Source organism: Talaromyces marneffei, chromosome 5 (assembly GCF_009556855.1).
Source record: "Talaromyces marneffei chromosome 5, complete sequence".
Taxonomy (NCBI): domain Eukaryota; kingdom Fungi; phylum Ascomycota; class Eurotiomycetes; order Eurotiales; family Trichocomaceae; genus Talaromyces; species Talaromyces marneffei.
In genome coordinates, this window is record NC_072352.1 from 3151579 (window position 1) to 3172550 (window position 20972).

Here is a 20972-nt window from a genome sequence, read left to right on the forward strand (position 1 = left end):
ACAGGCACCTTCGATGGTGGGAAGGTCCGAACGATAACTTGGTGTCTTGGACAAGCTCCTTACTATTTGTGCTAATATACATCTTCAACTTCCACCTATTAACACCTTTTTTACTTGCTTAATGTCATTTCAAGACACTCGCATGTACAGAAATGTTCGACCAATATCAACTAGTATGCCTAATTTTATCTGCTTTGTTGTGGGACATCTCTTTCTATCTCTTCTACCTCAAATGAGATGACTTGAAGAAACAAGCCATCAAAATCATCTTCCCATCACTCCAGAGTTGATCCGATTTATGTATCTGACTGCTTCACTCCTCCTGGTATCCATTTCCGTTCTCCAAGGTATAGGGTCCCCAAACACCATGTTCAAGGGGCTCTGTAAATCATAGGCTGGCCATATGATATCATCTATGCTTCTTTCGGACGACCCATTAGGGTTCATATCTGTGATGAAATTAATCCACATCTCACCCATCAGTTCAGACATCTTGAAATAACATTGACTTTGGTTTAGAAAGGGGTTCCTCTTGAAGCCAAAGCCATCCGTATTCTGGAACACAGGACCTATTTCTGCCCCATGTGTCACGCCTGACGCGGCTCCTAACACTGTATCACCACCAGATGCCAAGGCATCGAAACGGAAGGAGAAACATTTGGCATGTTTCGAGAAGGTCTCGCATGTCAATCGATGTGATGCGATCAACACCAGATCCCCAAGTAATTCTGCAGCCTGGAAAAATATGGCATTATCTAATCCTTCTGCGAAATCAAGGCTTTTGATATCGCTTTGTGGTGGAGGGTATAGACTAAGCAGGTTCTGGACTACGACATTAGGAAGCAGCCATGCTCCTTTTATGACCTCAGCGAACCATTTCAAAGTGGGTTGAGGAATGGTAATAAACTCACGGGCTAGGTATCTCTCAAGGTTTTCAGGGCCTTCCAAGTCTCCTGGAACAAAGCTACTTCCTTCATTCGTAGTAGTACCAATGATGATTGGCACCCGTACAAATGCTGCTGCCTGTAGTAGAAGGCTCGGAAAGGCTTTGATGATGTCGCCGTCTAACGTTGGTAAGGAGAGTGCATCCAAGATCAAAGGATTGTCCTCCGATAAAGACTCGACTATGAAATCCAGGTCATCGGGAGGCACATCTCGCAGGCATTGTAAAGTATCTTCCGTTTGAGAACAACCAGTAAGTTGTGTTAGTTCGCGGTAAGCATTCTGTGCAGCGAAACCAGGTAATGCAGTTTCTACGAGGGGAGAGCCACTTTGCATAATGGCTGCTCTAAAAAGATTGTCGTCTCGTCCCCCAAAGGCAATTAGATGAACGCCGACTGATGACGCTCCAGAACTTCCCCCCCAAATGGTCACTTTTGACGGATTTCCTCCGAACGCTTCGATATTCTCTTGAATCCAGTGAAGCGCTAGGCGCTGATCTCTCAGCCCCAGATTTGTATTTCCAGTTCCACTCACTTGATTTCCGGAAATAAACCCCCAAATTGACGAACGGTAGTTAAAAGATACCGCAATAAACGGCTTATTCATTGCCGTCGCTTTTGAAACAATGAATGAAAGATTATAACGTGGGTCACTAGATCCTCCCCCCGTGTTACCCCCTCCGTAGAAATAGACGCCGACTGGTAATAGTCCGGGGCTTCCAATGTGCGGACGAACGACATTGATCGTCAAGCAATCCTCCGATTGACGGAATTTGCTGCGATCACTCTATTAAGTGATAAATCAGCATTGAATAACCCATGTCGAGAGCAGATTTGGAACTTACTCCGTATGAGAGGCAGTGAGGACCGTATGATTGTGCGTTCTTCGACCCAGTCCAGGAGACGTTGAGTGGATGGGGTACGTTGAAGCGAAGGTCTCCAGTAGGAGGTAAGGCGTATCGCATTCCAAGAAAAAAATCCTGAGCAAAGTGCTCATTCCGTAATCCAGTATATGTACCGTTCCTCGTCGACGCCTTTGGCAAGCCGGTTCTAGATTGCCCATACTGTGGTACAAAAATAGCCAAGAAGTGCGAAGCATGTTTCCAGCTTAGCCATGCTACTACAAATAGCAAAAAAATATATTTCTTTTTGGTAGTCCACACAGTCATGATCGTGGCGGGTCGCATTGTATTTTGGATTTGTGAAAGTTTGGGAGAAATTAAAACCTGAGGTGAGCTGTGGGCCAATCTTTAAACGACCACCTGGCTTCCGCTGACAAGAAGATCTCAACCATTAACTAGAGGCCTACTTACGTATAAGGATTAAAATTTCAGAGTGGAAGGATGTTCTAGCTTACTTGATTGGCACCATTACGCCTTGGTTAAAGGTAAACGGTGGAAAAAATCTTACGCCGCCGATGATTTGCGCAAATATTTCGCATTCTTAATTTTTCCAATTCTTGATTCTACCCTAGGTGCCTATGAGAGTAAGACGTCGTCTTAATAGTTGCATGTGGAATTGCTTAATGAGTGACTACATATTGGATCTGACGATTTATAGTATGATCACCCAAAGGGAAAGAAATCAACAAACGACATGAACGACCCCATCTCGTATCTTCTTATCTCCTCATCGAATAACATCTGTCGGACAGATGCTCATACAAACCTCTCACCAGTGAAAAAACTCTTCACTAGGCACCCCTTCGAGGATATGACGACACCCAGTAAAATCAAAGAGGCCGAATGTAGCCGTGACCGACTGAGAAAGAGTTAAATCAATCGCTGCTGGTGTGCCTTGCCATCACCTTACGCCAACGCATGTAGCTCAGCAGCATCACGTTTGAGCAGGCCATCGGCAGCATCGCGTTTGAGCAGGCCATCGGCAGCATCGCGTTTGAGCAGGCCATCAGCAGCATCACGTTTGAGCAGGCCATCAGCAGCATCACGTTTGAGCAGGCCATCGGCAGCATCGCGTTTGAGCAGGCCATCGGCAGCATCGCGTTTGAGCGCGCCATCGGCTGCGTTATTCGTAGAGCCTGCGATAACGGCCGAGACAGTCCCCGCTATGGCATCTGGTACGTTTTCGATTGCGTTTTCAGGCTGCGGGATCGCAATGGGACTGGCAAGCGAGCCTTTTAGGAGAAGTAGAGAAAGGTAAGTTGCTGTGGTGAGCTTCATGTCGAGATGACCTAGAAGGGTTTTAGGGTTCCGCCGTAGTAGTAGAGTAGTTAAAGAATGAAGGAAAGCAAAAGCTAGAAGTTCTATTGAGGAAAAAAACAATTGAATATTGTTTACGGTTACTCGAAGGTGGCATCTTTGTAGGAGGGGAACGATTTTAAGTACTGATTATTGCTTACGCTGCATGATGACACGCTCGCTGACAGCGTCAGGGCATTAATGTATTCTCTTGATCTCCACTTGTAGAAAAGAAAGTGAATTATTGATCATAAAAGTAATTTCGCTGGACATGAAGCCCGTCAGTCAGCGCTGATGCATGAGCAAACAATTATCTATATCCAAATGCAATCCAACGCGCGATTACTGCTGTAAGTCATCAAGCCCCCCGCAACTCCGCGTCATAGTCGAAGCCAATGTCCCCATTGATCAGGTACTGACCATGTGGCCCAGCAACACATAATTATCAACACCAGTAATCCAGCCCCTGCTGGCTTCAGCCGTAATTCGCGGGCGTACTTATCTTATCATATCCTTGGATTCTTGTCCTTTTACATCTACAGCTGAATAGCTGGCCAATGTGAAATGTCTACAATCCGTTTACACTTAGGGCTTCTGAGCCGAACGATCATCACTCTCATCTTACTCTTACTATTTTCATCACAGCATAACTTATGCAGCTATGCTACGTATGTTCTACGCTTACACGAGCCCCTCAATTCCACACTGGGGGTGAGTTGCGATCATCTGGGCTGTGTTACAACGGACTAATATCTCCCGCGAATGGTTAGTTCGAGAAGATCATGGTCATATCGACGGGCGATTCCTGGCGAATAAAAGGACTTCGAAATGCAAGCAGGTACACTGGGTTAGATATCGAAGTCCCTTACCAACCACAATGGCCACTTCATGTGGTAGAGTCATTCCGCAGGAACAGCATGAAAGGCTCGACACCTAATATCGGAATTGGCCAGACACAATGTTGGTTAGGGCACCTGAATGTGTTACAAGAAATAGTTCACCGGTCTTTTGCTACAGCATTAGTCTTTGAGGATGACGTGGACTGGGATGTCGATATCAAATACGAATTAGCCCTGGTAAGTCCATTAATTCGCCAAGTTTGGTCATGCGATGGCGGCGACGACGACAAAACCCTTTTTGGTTCTTGCTGGGATATCCTGTGGCTTGGCCATTGTGGTGATATTATCGCTTCAGATGCACTCTCAGTCTGGGATTATACCTCTCTTCCGTCGGGTTTCTATCAGGAAAATGATGACCAACTCACACCATTTCCTGCACGAACGAGAATGGTGCATGTGAGTCAAGGTCCCATCTGTACTTATGCCTATGCTGTGACAAACAAAAGTGCTGCCAAACTAGTACAGATGGTGGGTGACGGGGTTGATGAGACGACAAGCACCCAGTTTCGGTTATGGTGCCAAAATGGGCGTCTCCGCTGTATCACGGTCAACCCAGAGCTGTTCCATCACCACAAGTCCAAAGGGCAATTGTCTAGTAATATCGCTTTGGTAGAGGGATGGGAGATGGCCGAAGTTCCCATTGAGACCGATTTTACGAAAAATATTAGATATAGTTCCCGCTGCAGCAGCCGGGCAGGACGAGATGCTTCATGTGAAGATAGTACTTAAATGTTCGTTCTTTTGAAAAGCTCGCAGTCCTCATTGATCCTAATTGTGCCATCCATCACCATATAGAAGGCCTTTCCACCATACGAGTACAAACCTGAGCGCTCTACAGACCCACGGTAGTACTAAAGGGTATCTTCGCATGTCGTTTTCTTATAGATCTTCTCGTGGCCGAGTTTCTTGATCGAAAGTTGCGTGCAAATATGTAAAATAACCAAATTAGACATTAACCGAACACTCATCTACCTTTCCCCAATGATACTGCGGGCTTAGGTAGGTTCCTACAGGCATGAATAGCTTCGAACTTGCGCATGGACCGCTGTACCTAGGTTCTATTAGACCAAGATTGATGTCCCACCAGTAATTCTATGGTTAGATACTGATAGACCGCCGCTTATTCCAAAATAATGATCAAATCCCATAGATTCGAATCGTCACATGGTCACTTACCTAGGTATACTATGAATGCATGATTCTACGGTCAGACGCCTGTCATTAAGCATATGTCATCACCAGTCATCTGATGACACTCAAGGATATGTTCATTTATGCCTATTTTATTTGCATCAATAGCTATACACTGTTTAGTCGCTGTTCACACTAGAATTATCCTTGCGTCTTTGGTATACCTAGGTAATCTCGACTAACTACGTAATACTAATAACTTGTAATCCATAGATAGTCGACATTCTAGAGTCGTGCTTGTCATGAAGCGTACACAACCACAGTCGTCTGATGACACCCCATTTCTGCATTCTCTTCTAGCAAAAATTCCTGCCGTCATTGACGACCATACCATTAAAACCAACGCTGAAGTTAAATATGGGCGGTTTAACGTTGAATCTATCGTCTGAGGTAACTGTTTCTGATTAAAGCTACGAGTTCTATTCTGACAAATTCATTGAAATATTTGAACCTTTACCAATCTTACTAGAAGTCAAATTTGTTCTATCGGTCATATTTACCATGGCAGTCACTACCAGCACTCAAGTTGAGCTTCAACCCCCTGGCTTGACAGCTGTCAACTCAAATGACATCCTCCTTGAGTTCTCTATTGGTGATGAAGAACGTCGAGCTCTCATCAAAGAGAGAGCAGGGGCATCCCTTCACGTTCCTGGGTTACATCTCAGTACAGCCCATCACCGCAGGGGTCCGAGTCCTGATGCGAGGGCAGAGTTCCGCGAGACACTGCTGGATGGCTTGCGCCAGCGGTGGCAAGACCCGTTGACTGAGGCGCAATTCTTGAAGTTGGCACGAGACCTTGATCGGAATGGTGCCAGTCTATACAGTGGGCTCATTGGGATGGTGAGCTTCCGGACGCTAATCGAGAATTACACCAAGGCTCAGGGCGGTACCGGAAACAAAACATTCTTACACTCCTACGTCAATTTCGCGGATCATCCTGACTTCTTGACTGACGCACGGTATAATGACGCTTTTGCTCACCCATTGCTTGTTGCACTGATTTCATATCAAATGGGTGGCGCTCTCAGGCTGAACGATGTTCGAGGCAAGGATACAGATCCTATCTCTGTTAATGCACAAGACAACATGCTGCATATTGATAATACTCCATTTCGGGATGAATACAAGATTCTGTTGTGTTGGAAGCGTAACGAGCCTGTCGGACCATCGGGTCAGAATTTCACGTTTTTGCCGGGAACACATAAAGGGAATCGGGATATCTTGGTCGGCCAGGATGGACAACCCTGGTCAACAGAGCGCGACAGCTTATTTGTCACCGATGCCGCAATTGATGGCATTCTGTCATTCCAGCAGGAAGCAGTTGGTCGACCCTCTATGGTTGTTGAAGTACAAGTGCCAGATGCTCCTGTGAGTGTAGCATTTGCTGCAGGTGCCTTAGTTCACCAACGCTACCGTACAGAAGCCGGTGATCCCAGAAGCTGCGTAATCTGCTCTTTTCATGTTGCGAACGACAACCCAGGCTCATTGATCACCTCTCGTCCATCTGAGTACCAGCCCAAGTCTCTGGTGGATTTGTTGATGAGTCCACAAAACAAACATACAGCTTCCCAGTTCCTTTCTATGCTGTTGGATGAAGCGACTAAGATTGAAAACAAGATCAAAGATTTGCATATTTCTGATCATGCAAGTCGATTGATTGATATCAATTCCCTCGCGCTGACAGAAGATGCGTTGGCTCGCTGGAGGCAATCCGTTGTCTTTGCCCCAACTGCATCCACTATCAAATTCACAAGGAACATTTATCTCTCATCAGCCCAGCCTCGTACCCAGGAGGATTTTATCAAAACTCTTGCAATTGCTATGGCATACGACAAGCATGGTCTGCTGCAATTGATTTTGTACGAAGACGGCCGCGAGGAAATCCGTAAGATCTCACGGAAGAAGATTGGGGAAATGAGACAAAAGACTCTAGTGCAACATCTTCATGACTGGTCGTATGTGTTTTCCAAACAAAAATTTGATTCCTCTGATCTCCCTTTGCCGAGTGAGCTGAGGGATATGTCAGATGTTATCGGGGATTTGGCGAAAGCAAGGCTCCATGAAGTGGAGACTAGTAAGGATGAAAAATTGGCGCAAGCTGATCTTGTTATGCTGACCTCACTTTGCCGCTTAATATACGATATGGGCGAGGCAATCATGCGCTGTGAAAAGATGGAAACTTTCGTATCTACCAGTCTCTTCATGTTTTGGACAACCTCTTATGTCGTTCCCTATCTTCGTGGAGAGCGGAAAAGATGGGCGAGATCCATTGCTAGCAATTTCCTACGTAATTACATTTCAAGTGTTCTGATACTTGAAAGAATGTAGGCGGTGATTTGCGTATGTTACGATTTAGTTCTTTGATAGCCTTCAGTGTGAATAACTTATGCTCTGACATGTCCAACCCATGTCCAACCTGCTTTCCCGAATCGGTACCTAAAATTTATAAAGAAACCTTTTATGATGTTGTATGGATAACTATATCCACAATCTCCTAGGTCATATTCTTTCTTCGCTTTCTCCTGCAGTGAATATGAAACGAAATGAACAGATGTAGAATTGATCTGTGGCTTCAAGGCCAATTTTTGGACTAGTTATTGGTATGCGATACATGTCATGAACTCCATGGATCATCAGAAGTTTGGAAAGTAACGTATTTGTGTAGGAAATGTCATATATAAGATCTCGGCGACAAATTCCTGTGGAACTTTCTATTTCTTCTCAAATATCGTCGTTCGTCCTTTCTGTTATAAAACCAGAATCACTATAATCGCTATAATCTGTATCCTCCGATTCTAGACCAAGCCTTTTTTCAGGAGTCCTGCGCTCCCGAGATCTAACTAGAGATTTGAACTGCTGATGTAACGATTGAAGTTTGGCTCTCATCGTGCAGTCCTCTTCTAACAAACCCATGCTAATGCTGAAATCGTATAATATACGTATCTCGCTCAATAGAGCAGTCACCCGGGGGCCGAGGCGTTTTTGCTCTTGAGACCTCGGGCTTTTCTGATCTGAATTGGAAATGTATCTCTTAGATGAGTGACCATTGTAAGGAACCTATATTGTGAGTCAGATCTAGCCATACTTTCGATGAGTATTTTCCTTCCAAACCTTGAAATCTTTGACAGGCTTCTCGGTTTCTTCCGCCTGCGTATCTTTCAATACTCTGCTCCGCGAATTGCTCACTTGATAGTTGACACGGGTGTTACCCTCGAAAGAGAGAGGGGCTAAGAGGTCCTAGGACTGATGGTGTACGGATGTATTGCACAATCGCGAATCTTGAGGTGGTATCAAAGAGCTCAGGTCAACCGCAGGTGGACTCGTAGCGACCATTTGAGTCCACTGTATTTCGTCACAATCTGCGAGTCTCTCTTCTGGCTTTGAAATATGAAATTTCTGAGCAGCACTCGAGGCAGAGATAGGGGCCGGAGGCATTAATGAAGTTAAAGGGTTCTGAACCCCAGATGCCGGGCTTGAAATCAATTCTGCTGTTGAAGACATCCAACTGGGAAATGATAGCGGATCGCTTGGGTAGGCTCCCTTCTGAAACACCTCTTTACGAGCACGTGCACCATGGAGAAGAGGTGCTTCCATGTCAAAGTCATTGCCAGCAAGGTTATTTACCTTCGACTGGCTCTCTGTTTCATCTCGCGTGTTCTCCGCTCTCACATTTCTCTTTCTTGCTCCTAGGACTATTAGTAGACAATTTTGAATGAAAAGCTCAAATGTAGCCTGTGTCTGAGTGACTTACTGAGCCTACGTTGTGATTCCCGGTTCTGTACCCGGCGTTTCTCCTTCATATCTAAGTCTTCCATGTTCGTAAACACGATAGTGAATATGCCGTAAAGGATTCGGAATACATTAGCTAAGAAGAGAGATTTCACGTATATTTATTACAATGTGACTAGCCCTGCGGGGTTTTAGGGTCCTAAAATAGCAGCTCCAAGTACTACTAAATGCACACTACCTAGGTATTAGGAACCCTGTCCTGAAATAAAATGCCCTGGATCCTTACCCCATGCTTCATGCAATAGCTAGAAACGATGTAACTCTGTTTTACATAGGCCAATGCCTTTATGTATTAGCCAGAGACCGTGGTGTGATGTTCGGTTTTTCTCATTGACAGAGAATATGCGTGTTGAGGCGTGGTCATAGAGAGGCCAATAAGAACAAACATAGTCGTTTCTACCCCCAGCGTAAATCAAATTCAAAAACTGTAGGAATCGATTAAATGTATCAACATTCCTGCTCCCTGCAATCATCATTAGACGACATACCCTTGATTGAAAGAGCCAGTCACAACTGTAAAACTCCATGAACCTTGTAGACGTAAAAAAAGGTATAAGAACGTAAACCAGCTGGCACATTCTGGGTATAATTAACCTAGTATTTGTAGCAAGAGTCACTATGCATTAGCTTCCTAGAATCCAATGTCCGTGAAGCTAACTTACGGTTACTTACCTATAACATAGTGATCAGCGCTGGATACTGCATCTCCGTAGATAAGGATTGCTTCATTTACTGATTTGGTAAACCTCCCATCACATGGGTTATCACGACAGCTAACTCGTAACTAGTTAGCTATTCCTGTTTGCGCGTACGGCGGAATCCCTGTACTGAGTCATATTGGCGCCCCAGATCAAGTATGATATGATTAGTATTTACCAATTGTTCCACGCATTGCGAGTTCGTACAACTGCGGCGCTGCGCTAGGTAGAGATAAGCCTCCACCAACGACGCTCCCACCGGCTCAACCCCAGCAGCAACACAGTCCTCCTCTGCTGCCAGATGGGTCGAGACGGCATGGTTTCCACTTGGTTCGATGACAATGCAGAATATACTCAATGGTGATTGGTAACCACACCCTCGGGCTCGAACATTACATCTTATTGGTACAAATATTTGTCCGAGCGGTTCACACGGAGCTAGAATGTGTCAAAGTGCATGGGGACATCTGCTGAGTGCTGAGACTGCTGTCAGATAATCCGGATATCCAGAGGCAGTCAAATGAGGCAGTCAATCAGAAGCTCTACTTTATAGCCCCCAATTTTACCCCTCATGATAGGTCACAAATGATGTCAACCCTACATGCCGGATTCGATAAAACCAGCTCACCAGATGTCTATAAAAACCCGGCTTTGGAACCTCATGTATTCAGACAGACAGAGAGAGAACTCAATACAGACAATCTTGCTAGTCAATTCTTCTTTTCATCTTTGTAAACTACTATTCAGGATTGGCCTGGAGTAAACCCATCAATCCGACAACTGCACTTCGAAAGTAATACTAAGAGTTGTTAGTGGTTTAGAGATATCACTGTCGGAATATCAATCCCATGATTCGGCGCTCCTGCACCCCGGGTGCAGGACCTACGCGTACGTACGGAACGGGATTACTACTATCCCTAGCGCGTACGCGTCAACCTCCTATATAGCTAGCTAGGCACCCCATCCCCCTACGTTTCTGGGGGATAGTCATTATAATATATACGAATTCGTGCTTATAAGCAGGCTCACCCCCGTAGGGTCGTTGGATCGCCCTTACTACCGTCTATGCTTCGTGATACGGACCGTAGTTAAACCAACAATCACAATACGAATATACTCAAAATACATTAACTAATATTAACTAACTTAGGGAAAACACTCGAAAATAAGCAAAATAAAGTCTGAGTGACACTGTGACAATGAGTGTTGCAACTTGGCGGCAAGTCTTGTACTTGACCACAGTAGGCGCCAACCATGCTCCTAAGATACGGAGTATATTAAAAGAGACACGTTTATCCTCCATCATATATCTTGTTCTTCATAGCTCTTTAACATAAGTGAGTGGAAAACTACAGTGAGAGTCAGCAAGGTATTCTGACTCATATGGAAACCAGACACTACGGAGGATCTGTCCTACTTTTGTTCCGAGCGACTTCACTTGAGCCCTGACGGTAACATGTTACCACTAGTTTTATCTCTTACCAACGTTTTCGTACTCCGAAGTGGAACCTGTGTGTGATTCAACCAATCCTAACCCAGCTCGACACGTCTCGGCGGCTCGGGCCTCCAAACATGGGTGGGTCCTCCGTACGTACTACAGAAACACAAACACTGCCACTGTGCCACATATTTTACACCTCCCTTTCGGATTCGCAGTTACTTGGCTTCCTTGGCAGTGCTTATCAGATCTCGGCCCTTATTGATTGATCTATTACTTGTTTCAATTTATGAATGAAAATAGATTTACAAAATAGACATTATTGATTTAACAAAGCTTTGCTATTGTTGAGTCAGGTCTTGTGACATACAAACATGGCCACCTTAGTGGACACATGCAGGGAAAGTCACAATGCATACAGATATTGAAGCTAAGCTGATTATAAGCAAGGATGTCATCTTGTGAAATCAGGAAAATCGCGTGACGGGAGATGACCGCGGTTGTCGTCCACCGCCCGAGTTCTGACAAAGAAATGATTAGTCACTTGTATCTTGGGTTAGTTTAGTTAAATAATTATAGCTGGGCAGAACTTTTGCCTCTACCACTCGTGTGTCCAAAATCCTTGAAATTGTGATTTTCAGATTTCAAATGATTTCTGGCAAGTTGTTTCCCCAATACTCTCAATATTTATCACCTGAGTAATTCGACTGTAAAAAATCTCATGAAATCAATCGATGAGGCTCTCAGTATCTGGTAACCAATGCTTTTTCAATCCATGGAGAACAGCATACGGCGAAGCTGGTGGTCAACCACGTTGTCTTCGGTCTTTCTTCTGTTTTTGATCCGAAAAGTTTATCTTCTTCAAAACTTGTCAGTGGGAAATACATTCATGCTACGGGTTCGGAAGAGAAACACGGTTCGTGGCTTTCATGACCAAGAAAGTGTGCTTGTCTTATTCCTGCGATGTTGCTGATACAACATAGATTTTGCCCGTGACTTTTCTTATGGTTCAGCTGGCAACTATCTGGCAGGTCTGGTCGGAGCCGAATATATATGCCGACCTTGCAATTGCTGATGCCGTTATATCACTTCTGGCAGCGATCGGAGTTCTGATAATCGCAGTACTTGAACAAAGTCGGAGATTCCATTCATTGCATATTGTACATGTATATCTTGCTTTTTCATTGACACGAGATCTCATTGAGTTCGGAGCTCAGTCAAACTGCTCCAGCATGCGCAATTGTCATTTGATAAAGATCAGGGTATGCTTAGAGGGTATTTGGCTGCTGTGGGATTCTTACATTAAGGAGGTGGTCATTCATCAACTTTCTCGAAGTTCTTCGGCATCGGAAGAGGCTTCTGGTGTCCTTGGTCGAATCTTCTTCTGGTGGATTCATCCAGTGCTCAAGGAAGGGTATAAAGCTGTTCTCAATCCTGAGAATCTACCTGAAATTGATAGCCAACTTTTGTCAGAAGGTTTGCGAGCACGAGCTGTGAGAGCGTGGGCTACTCGGTGTAAGTTTTCTTTGAAGTCCGCTAGAAGAATTACGTTTTGAGTTCCTTTTTAGCCGAACCTCTCAACCGGTGGACTTTGCCTTTTATGTTGGTGAGCTGTCTTAAAACCGCATTTCTTTTGCCAATACTGTCCCGAATGTCTCTTATTCTATTTACCTACCTGCAACCTATTTTCATTGGTGTGGCTATCAATTTCTGCAAGGGACCCACCTCCCATACCAGTGATACCACGAGTGCAGATAGTGGACTACGATTAGTTCTCTTTTCAGCAATCGTGTACTTAGGAATGGCAGTAAGTTATTCAAAGTGCACTGCCACGATTTTGAATCAATTTCTGAGACAAGTCTAGGTGTCGGGGCCAACTTATCAGCATCAAATTAATCGGTTGCGCGTTATGACCCGAGGAGCATTGATCAGTCTCGTTCATCACCAGTCTCTACATATGTCAACAACAGGATCCAAAGACTCTGAAGCGCTGACCTTGGTCAGTTCGGACATTGACAACATTGAGTCGTTTGGAGAGACGTTCCACGAGACTTGGGCCCGGCTGCTAGAAGTGATAATCGGGACCATGCTTTTGGCCGCTCAAATAGGATGGTTTGCCTTCCTGCCATTGGTCATCGTTTTCGGTACTGATGATTAATCCTTTTGCACATTACTTTACTATGGAATACTGATAAACGCTCACAGGTTGCTCTAGAGTGAGTGCATATGTCGCAAAGCATTTAGACGGCATGCAGAAGGACTGGAACGTGGCCACACAAAAACGTCTTGCCACCGTTGCAGCAGCTTTAGGGGGTATAAAAAGCCTAAAAATGATGGGAATGGAGGATGCAGTTCAGTCTCTGATTTCGTATTTGCGAAGCGAGGAGATTGGCTCATCAAAACGATTGAGATGGATTTTAGTCACTTATAACGCAAGCGGTACAGTACCAAGCCAACCCGCTCCGAAGTGTTTTCTGACATCTCCTCCAAGCAAACGCACTTGGTATTTTTGCTCCAGTTCTTACTCTGATTCTTTACGCCCTCACATTAGAAAATGGTGGAGTTCTGCGGGCTGATGAAGTTTTTACATCGGTGGCTCTGCTTACTATGGTGACACATCCGGCTAATATGGTCATGACCCTGATTCCCCAGGCCATTGCGATCATGGCAAATTTTGATCGAGTTCAATCTTATGTCAGCCAACCATCCATTCAGGATAAGCGGGAGTATTCTGCGGAAAGCAACGTTCGAAAATTAGCCTCTATTCAAAACGTTTCAATCACATCTCCCTCAACTTCTCTTACCCTTCTTCGAGATGTTTGTATTGACCTAAATAGAGGAGAGATTGTTATCTGTGCCGGTGCGGTGGGAAGTGGGAAAACAATGTTAGCGATGGCCATCCTAGGGGAAGCCCATCTGACAACTGGCACGATCAGAGTCTCTTCGAAAGAGATTGCTTACTGTTCTCAAGAACCGTGGCTACCGTCTGTAACTATTCGTGACGCTATATCTGGGGGAGGTCTTGACCTGGATCTCGAATGGTACAATACTGTTATCGACGCGTGTGGCTTGGTACCTGATTTCACTACTTTTGCTCGTGGTGATATGACCCTGATTGAAAATAATGGAATTAACCTTTCGGGAGGACAGAAACAGCGTATAGTAAGTTCTTGATCCATCCCTTTCTACCTGTACTATTCACTTTTAGGTCTCCTACTACTTTTGCTAATCGAACGGTCGAAGGCTCTGGCTCGAGCAGTCTACTCACGCCACAGAATTCTTGTCCTGGATGATCCATTCAGTGCAATTGATGGAAAGACAGTAGATCGCATCATAGGCAGGCTTTTGAGCACACGAGGTCTGCTCAAGAGAATGGCTACGACGGTCTTTCTGATAACCAACTCTAGTAAGGTCAAAATTTCATATTACTGATTCTACTTTCTAACACAATTTAGGGAAACTTGATTCATTTGCAGATAAATTACTAGTCCTGCAAGACTCATGCATTCATCTCCGCGATCCGTCTAGCTTTGAAGATACGGAAGATTCCTCGGCGCCATCCATATCGATTGACACAGATAATCTTAAGAGCGAGTTGATAGAAACACCCAAACCAAAAGGCGTGAATCATCGAATAAAGGATGCTGCGGATGACATAACCCGGGCAACTGGGGATATTGCAGTATATGGTGCGGCATCCTTGTCACGCGAAAACTATATTTGCGTTGTTAACTTTAAACAGGGTACTATGTCGGTTCGATTGGCCGATTAAACGCGCTTCTGATGAGTGGCTGTACTGCAGCTTACTCCTTCTGCTTAACATTCTCCCAGTACATTCTAAAATGGGCAACCGAGTCTCCCCCCGAAAAGTTAAAAATCTACATGGCCCTCTATGCGGCAATTTCGTTTATCGCATGGGTTGCAACAAATGGAACCATGTGGTCGGTTCTCTGTATCTCTTTTCAACGCGGTTCATCCTAGCTGACTCTTCACAAGGTCTACTCAAATCAAGATCGCTGTTCGGTCAGGAACAGTATTACACGCACAGTTACTTGAGCGAGTTCTTAGGTTAGCTGTTCCTTGGTTCCTCCGTACTAAACCGAAGACGCTAGGAAACTCACTGACTGGCAAAGGGCACCTTTATCTTATTTCACCCAGACAGACGTCGGCGCCATCCTGAATAGGTCGGTGATTCTGTCGTCGTAATTAGACGTGAAGATTAGTCGCTAAATAATAAAATCCAGGTTTGGCCAGGATATCAATCTCGTCGATAAGCAATTGCCGCCTGCCTTGGCGAACTTGAACAACCGTATGCTATGTCCAAACTTCAAATCTGTCTCATGATACTAAATTTTACAGAAATTTTCAAGCTTTTAATGCAGCTAGTGCTGCTTTTGAGTGTTCAACCTATAATGGTGGTAACGGTGCCATCCTGTTTCATGTCTGTGTACTTCATTCAGAAGATCTATCTTCGGACATCGCGGCAATTACGGTTCCTCGACTTAGAATCACGTTCGCAGTTGTATACCAGCTTTTTGGATACGGTGAGTGGCATCACAAATTCATTGTTGAAATTAGCGTTGCATTTCTGATGTGACAAGACCAGTGGCGTTACTACAATTCGAGCCTTTGGCTGGAAAGAGAAATTCAAAGATGAGAACATCAGAGCCATTGATATCTCGCAAAAGCCGTTTTATCTTCTTCTTTGCTTACAATGCTGGTTGAAAGTGGTCCTAGATTGTCTCATGGCTATCATTGCAATTGATCTTATTGCACTTACTGTGATGTATCGAAATACCGTTACAGGTGTTGATCTTGGTTTGAGCCTCAACCTGATCATTTTAGCAAACACCACACTCTTACGGCTGGTGCAGTCCTGGACATCTCTAGAAACTTCGTTGGGGGCTATTGCTAGATTGAAGAACATACAAGAGTCCGTGCCAAGTCAAGAAAGAGACCCGTATGCTGTGGATCCGGGTCCTCGATGGCCATCCCTAGGAGATGTGCGGTTGGAAGAGGTTTCGGCCTCCTACTCTCAATCCTTGAAACTTGCTTTGCGCAATGTCTCCCTCAGCATAAATCCCGGACAAAAGCTAATCGTTGTGGGGCGGACAGGGAGGTATGATGGATACGATACCTTGTTCACTTTGTTATACTTGCAGTCGTATTGTTTGACTAATTTCTACCATTTACTCACAGTGGGAAGAGCACTCTGATGCTTACTTTGCTTCAGCTCCTCAACACCAGACAAGGATCAATCTGGATCGACGATGTAGATATCACTCAGATCCCATTAAGAACTTTACGGCAGCGAGGTTTTATCGCAGTACCCCAAGATGGCTTTAACGTTCCATCTGCAAGCTTACGTTTCAACCTAGACCCTTACCACATGAATTCTGAGGAAGACATAGTGATGGCTCTGAAAAGGGTGGGAATTTGGGAGAGGATCTGGTTAACTTATGGCGATCCAACGTGCGAGACAGCAGGTGCAAGTGCAGATGTCGGGAGATTGCTAGATTCCCCTATCTCATTATTTTTACCTTTCTCCGCGGGGCAGCTTCAATTATTCGCATTATGCCGAACATTACTGCGAGTGAAATCTAACGCATTGACCAAGCCAATCATCATATTAGACGAGGCTAGCTCCTCATTAGACCCAGAAACAGAGTCCATTCTCGTGGATCTTCTACGAGATGATCTCCGAGATCATACAGTTGTTATAATTGCCCATCGGCTTGAGGGATTCATAAAGGCCATGAGACCAGGAATTGATGCAATTGTGACAATGAAAGATGGACAACTACAGAAGCTATCTCTTATTGGCAGCCAGGACTCTGATGCGATTCAGTATACAGTTTGTCATTGACAATGTGTTAATATTCTGAATTGGAAGGGGCAGGCTTAATTTGAAATTTTGAACACAAGAATGATATTAGGTGTTTTTGATAGGGAACAACCTCGTTCCTATGAGGAATTGAATAAGTATCCCTCGTTTTCCCTTCTGTAAATGCATTTGTCTCCGAAGTCAACACTCGAGTTGCTATTTTTTCAGCTGAGAACAGTAGGTTTTCGCCTCCGCTTCACAAGGTCGACCCCAGCTCATGTATATATCATCAAAGACCTCCAGGGAAGCCTGATGACATACCAGAAGTCAAGCTTACAATCTATGTTGGGTGAATGGGTTAGCAAGCCTGCAACCTCAGTGAGCCCGCAAATATAGGTACATCACGATTTTCGGTGTATATTGTAGCGCTTACAAAGTTATCCAAGGCAAACGTGGACAGAGGAGACATTCTCTATAGATTCCTAGGTACTATGCTATTGTTCTTCTTGTTGCTTTTTGGTTGGTCTGATATCTATCTTATATCTAATCAATCCCAAAGAAACCAATTACAAAAGTACTTGGATATTTCCTCAAAAGACTTTTTACTCTTGACGGACTCAAAATTAGAGCACAAGTGGATACTCAGTCGACTCAATATTGGCCGGGTAAATTAGATCGTTCTGTTTGCGCACTTCGTCCATCACTTTCATTATCACAATAGTCTCTTCCAACGGCATACTCTCGCTCTCCAGTTTCCTATCCCTTAGGCAACGCACCACCTCATCCGCTTCCCAATACATGCCATGTCCATTTGCTGGGAACGTAAACCCAATCTCTCTGGTTGACCTCAAGGATCCGATCTCATTCACTTTAGGAATGACTCGACATCGCATAGGCCTGTAACAAGGTCCATCAACTTGGATCTCCCCCTTTGTGCCCTGAATCCGAACTGCGACGCGGCCCCCAGGTTGTTTATCTGGATTTGAGTCAGTGACGAATGCGGTCATGGCAACGGCATGTGAAGTGCGAAAATGCAAGGGCGAATTACTTGGCAGGTTGTTAGCAGGTGTTGTTGTTGGGAAGGTTATAAGCATGGTTGTATCCTCATCTACGCCTGTCGCTGGGTACTTGACCATGGTGGATTGAGTTAAGCAAGGTGGTCTGCGTTGGGATGGCGGAAGTGTGTGATACATGACCTGAAAGACCCATGTTAAAGAGTAAATTCCCACTACTCACCTTGTTAGCAGAAAGACTTTGCCAGAACTTATAGCCACACAATGATAGAAAGTTGGGGGAGGGTGAAATAATAGCATACTATCAAGTAAAGCACCTCCAGCCAAATCCAAATTGACCATTCGATGGTTTGCATCCCATCCTTTAGTATTTCCAATACTGTTATCTGCCACAACACGGACGACCTCTCCAATCTCCCCCTGTTTGATGATATCGCGTACGCAGATGCTCAATGGGAAGAATCTCGTCCAGACAGCCTCCATCAAGAAAAGATTCCTCGATCTAGCAAGGTCGACTAGAATCTTTGCTTGGGCCGCGTTGACAGTAAACGCTTTTTCACATAAGACATGTTTATTAGCTTCCAAAGCTAACCGGACGTTTTGATAGTGATGCGAATGCGGGCTTGCGACATAAATTACATCGACATTAGGGTCTTTCACTAGTTCCTCGTAAGACCCGTAGGCGACCAAATTATCAGGGAGGCCGGTTTCGCGGATGAATTCTTTTGCGCGCGCAATGCTGCTTGAGGAAGCCACCGCCGTTACGGTGTGACTGATGTCTTCTGCACTCCTAGATTTAGTATCTTTGAGAAGGTCATGGACGAACTCTAGGTATCTCCAGTTAGCAGGTCAAATTCCGTTTCACTTCTACTCCACGTAGGTCAAAGATAATAAGGACTCACTTTTGGCGACTCTTCCGGTGGCTTTGAGATGTTAATTTGTAGTACATTAGTAAAGTGTTGGATTGATGAATAGACATGTTTAACCTCAGATACCATGTCCCGGAAATGGTTGCCATCTCGTGGAAGTAAACATACCGAGAATCCCCCAGCGAGCGTTATAGACAGCCATCTTACTCACGGACAATGAGTTCATATTTTGTGGACTTGTGTTGTAGTAATTAGTTTGACCAAGCGACTCAGAGAAAAGTTCAAAAAAGGAAAGAAACTCTTTTATATGATGAGTAACATGCTTGTATAAGATAATAACTATGATATAGATAATCATTGTCAGCCTAGTTGGGGATTATGCATAACAATTGATGCAGTGATGATACATTGATTTATAATCTATGTGCGATATGCCTGATGACTGCATGTGTACTTGCCTAATAATCCTAGAGCTGTCATCTTGCATGCCACTAAGTGGATCACTAGTATGTAGGTGTGTAGTATGTCAGAACCCCCACGACCATTCTGGTATTAGATTCCTGTGGGAACACAATATATCTCATTTTCTGTGGGAGCTGATATCCTAAGTAGATAATCTGCCTTCCATGTTGAAGGTCAACTCCGTCCGCTCAACATGAACTCGGAATTGACAACATCCCTATGGGCAATCATGCTTTGCATATTCTCGAAATCAGAATCTGGATTGAATTTTTCATCTCTTAATTCAGTCATGGAGCAAAACGTAGATTAAAATTAGTCCAAAGCTTTTATCACTACAATTAGATCACCATCTGAGATCCTGGGAAAAGACCCAGAATAACTAATATGAAATCAAAGTGACGGCTCGCTTACCAATTACATTACGGTAGCACTCTCCGTACATGTTTACATGTGTAGATAGGAGCATCTAGTTCATACTGGTGTAGGTAGTAGTATACGCAAAGACAGTTTTGGGCCAATATTGAATTCACTCATCCATTCGGTCTGGTAAAAATTTGACAAACGCTGCCATACATTATATCATTTGTGACATACAAAGCAGTTTACTATAAGATCGGCATGAATTAACTCTTTATTTCCATCGAGGCATCGGGGATCGGAGCTTAGCATTCAGGGGAACATCACGCTACTTACCGATATTGTCACGGACCTGGATCCACCTTAGTTAAACAGTGGTGTGTCGAGATACGTTAGGCTTGGTTAAACCTCACACAGGTTCCTTGAGTTCGTCGTATAAGGTAAGTAGAGTTAACAAAGCAACAATAGATCGGTTGATGTCTTGGAAGTCCTAAACGTAACTAAGATAGAAGAGATCCCTCGTACAGCCTGTTGCCCGTCCGGGTTAGAATGCCTTGCTGACTCTCACTGTTGTATTCGAGTGACTTATGTCAAAGAGCTATGAAGAACTAAATACATGATGGTAGCGACTGAAATAAGAAGATATTCGCGAGTTATCAAGGGTATTCTTGAAAGCATACAGGATGCCGAACCTCTTCTAGCTGAAAAGCGCCACGGGCGGATCAAACAGGCCGTCTTGGATGCGCATGCAACAGAACTTCAAATGTTTACCGCTGAGTACGGAGAAAAAGCTGGGCAGTTCTGCACACAACTTTGTCAAGGCCCGTTATTCAATCAAATATCAGGCGAAACCCTGGAAGGAGTTTCACAACAAACCCAAATTATAGCAGTTATGATCACAACTTCGGCAAGCGAAAACGATCCAATGGAAGATAACATGTCTACAGCTAGTGAAGAGAGCTGTGCGGTAAGAATACCAGATACTGAACCGGAAACGGAACGATTAAAAGAGGACATATCCACCAATGGAAAGGAGAAGTGGAGGCTCGTTGTATCACCTTCTTCCGGAAGCGACAACACTCTCACGCCCACGGACGAGGGAGAGATGATGTATAGCCTTCCTGGAACACTTAACCTCATCCAGCCGAGACATTAGACCAAGCCGGCGAATGGGAACTATACAATCTAGGAATACACCTGGATGATTTCTTTGATCTGAAGGAATTGTTGTCGAGTTGGACTACACTGACAGCCGACGAATTAGTCCTAATGTCGAATTCCCACGAAAATGAC

The 20972-nt window shown here is 44.5% G+C and overlaps 8 protein-coding genes across 8 annotated transcripts; 4 read left to right on the forward strand and 4 right to left on the reverse strand.

The window, feature by feature from the left end:
- Nucleotides 1-264: 264 nt before the first annotated feature.
- Nucleotides 265-1906, reverse strand: EYB26_007458 (uncharacterized protein; the record flags this gene model as incomplete). The annotated part of the gene is made up of 3 exons (XM_054266725.1): nt 265-854; nt 912-1728; nt 1787-1906. 3 exons carry the CDS (start codon nt 1904-1906, stop codon nt 265-267), a joined length of 1527 nt encoding a protein of 508 aa, XP_054122700.1.
- Nucleotides 1907-2749: 843 nt separating this feature from the next.
- Nucleotides 2750-3121, reverse strand: EYB26_007459 (uncharacterized protein; the record flags this gene model as incomplete). The annotated part of the gene is made up of 1 exon (XM_054266726.1): nt 2750-3121. One exon carries the CDS (start codon nt 3119-3121, stop codon nt 2750-2752), a length of 372 nt encoding a protein of 123 aa, XP_054122701.1.
- Nucleotides 3122-3921: 800 nt separating this feature from the next.
- Nucleotides 3922-4767, forward strand: EYB26_007460 (uncharacterized protein; the record flags this gene model as incomplete). The annotated part of the gene is made up of 1 exon (XM_054266727.1): nt 3922-4767. The coding sequence occupies one exon, from the start codon at nt 3922-3924 to the stop codon at nt 4765-4767; it is 846 nt and encodes a 281-aa protein (XP_054122702.1).
- A 963-nt stretch (nt 4768-5730) lies between these two features.
- Nucleotides 5731-7557, forward strand: EYB26_007461 (uncharacterized protein; the record flags this gene model as incomplete). Its single annotated transcript, XM_054266728.1, has 1 exon — nt 5731-7557. One exon carries the CDS (start codon nt 5731-5733, stop codon nt 7555-7557), a length of 1827 nt encoding a protein of 608 aa, XP_054122703.1.
- A 909-nt stretch (nt 7558-8466) lies between these two features.
- EYB26_007462 (uncharacterized protein) lies at nt 8467-9545 on the reverse strand (the record flags this gene model as incomplete). Its single annotated transcript, XM_054266729.1, has 4 exons — nt 8467-8915; nt 8981-9094; nt 9419-9443; nt 9507-9545. 4 exons carry the CDS (start codon nt 9543-9545, stop codon nt 8467-8469), a joined length of 627 nt encoding a protein of 208 aa, XP_054122704.1.
- Nucleotides 9546-12043: 2498 nt separating this feature from the next.
- On the forward strand, nt 12044-17020 carry EYB26_007463 (uncharacterized protein; the record flags this gene model as incomplete). Its single annotated transcript, XM_054266730.1, has 15 exons — nt 12044-12070; nt 12138-12669; nt 12723-12961; nt 13019-13298; nt 13360-13593; nt 13646-14316; nt 14398-14560; nt 14610-14843; nt 14897-15095; nt 15151-15222; nt 15288-15338; nt 15399-15463; nt 15514-15698; nt 15756-16273; nt 16354-17020. 15 exons carry the CDS (start codon nt 12044-12046, stop codon nt 17018-17020), a joined length of 4137 nt encoding a protein of 1378 aa, XP_054122705.1.
- Nucleotides 17021-17601: 581 nt separating this feature from the next.
- EYB26_007464 (uncharacterized protein) lies at nt 17602-19062 on the reverse strand (the record flags this gene model as incomplete). The annotated part of the gene is made up of 5 exons (XM_054266731.1): nt 17602-17954; nt 18027-18206; nt 18294-18818; nt 18894-18914; nt 19029-19062. The coding sequence occupies 5 exons, from the start codon at nt 19060-19062 to the stop codon at nt 17602-17604; spliced, it is 1113 nt and encodes a 370-aa protein (XP_054122706.1).
- Nucleotides 19063-20298: 1236 nt separating this feature from the next.
- Nucleotides 20299-20835, forward strand: EYB26_007465 (uncharacterized protein; the record flags this gene model as incomplete). The annotated part of the gene is made up of 1 exon (XM_054266732.1): nt 20299-20835. The coding sequence occupies one exon, from the start codon at nt 20299-20301 to the stop codon at nt 20833-20835; it is 537 nt and encodes a 178-aa protein (XP_054122707.1).
- Nucleotides 20836-20972: the final 137 nt, after the last annotated feature.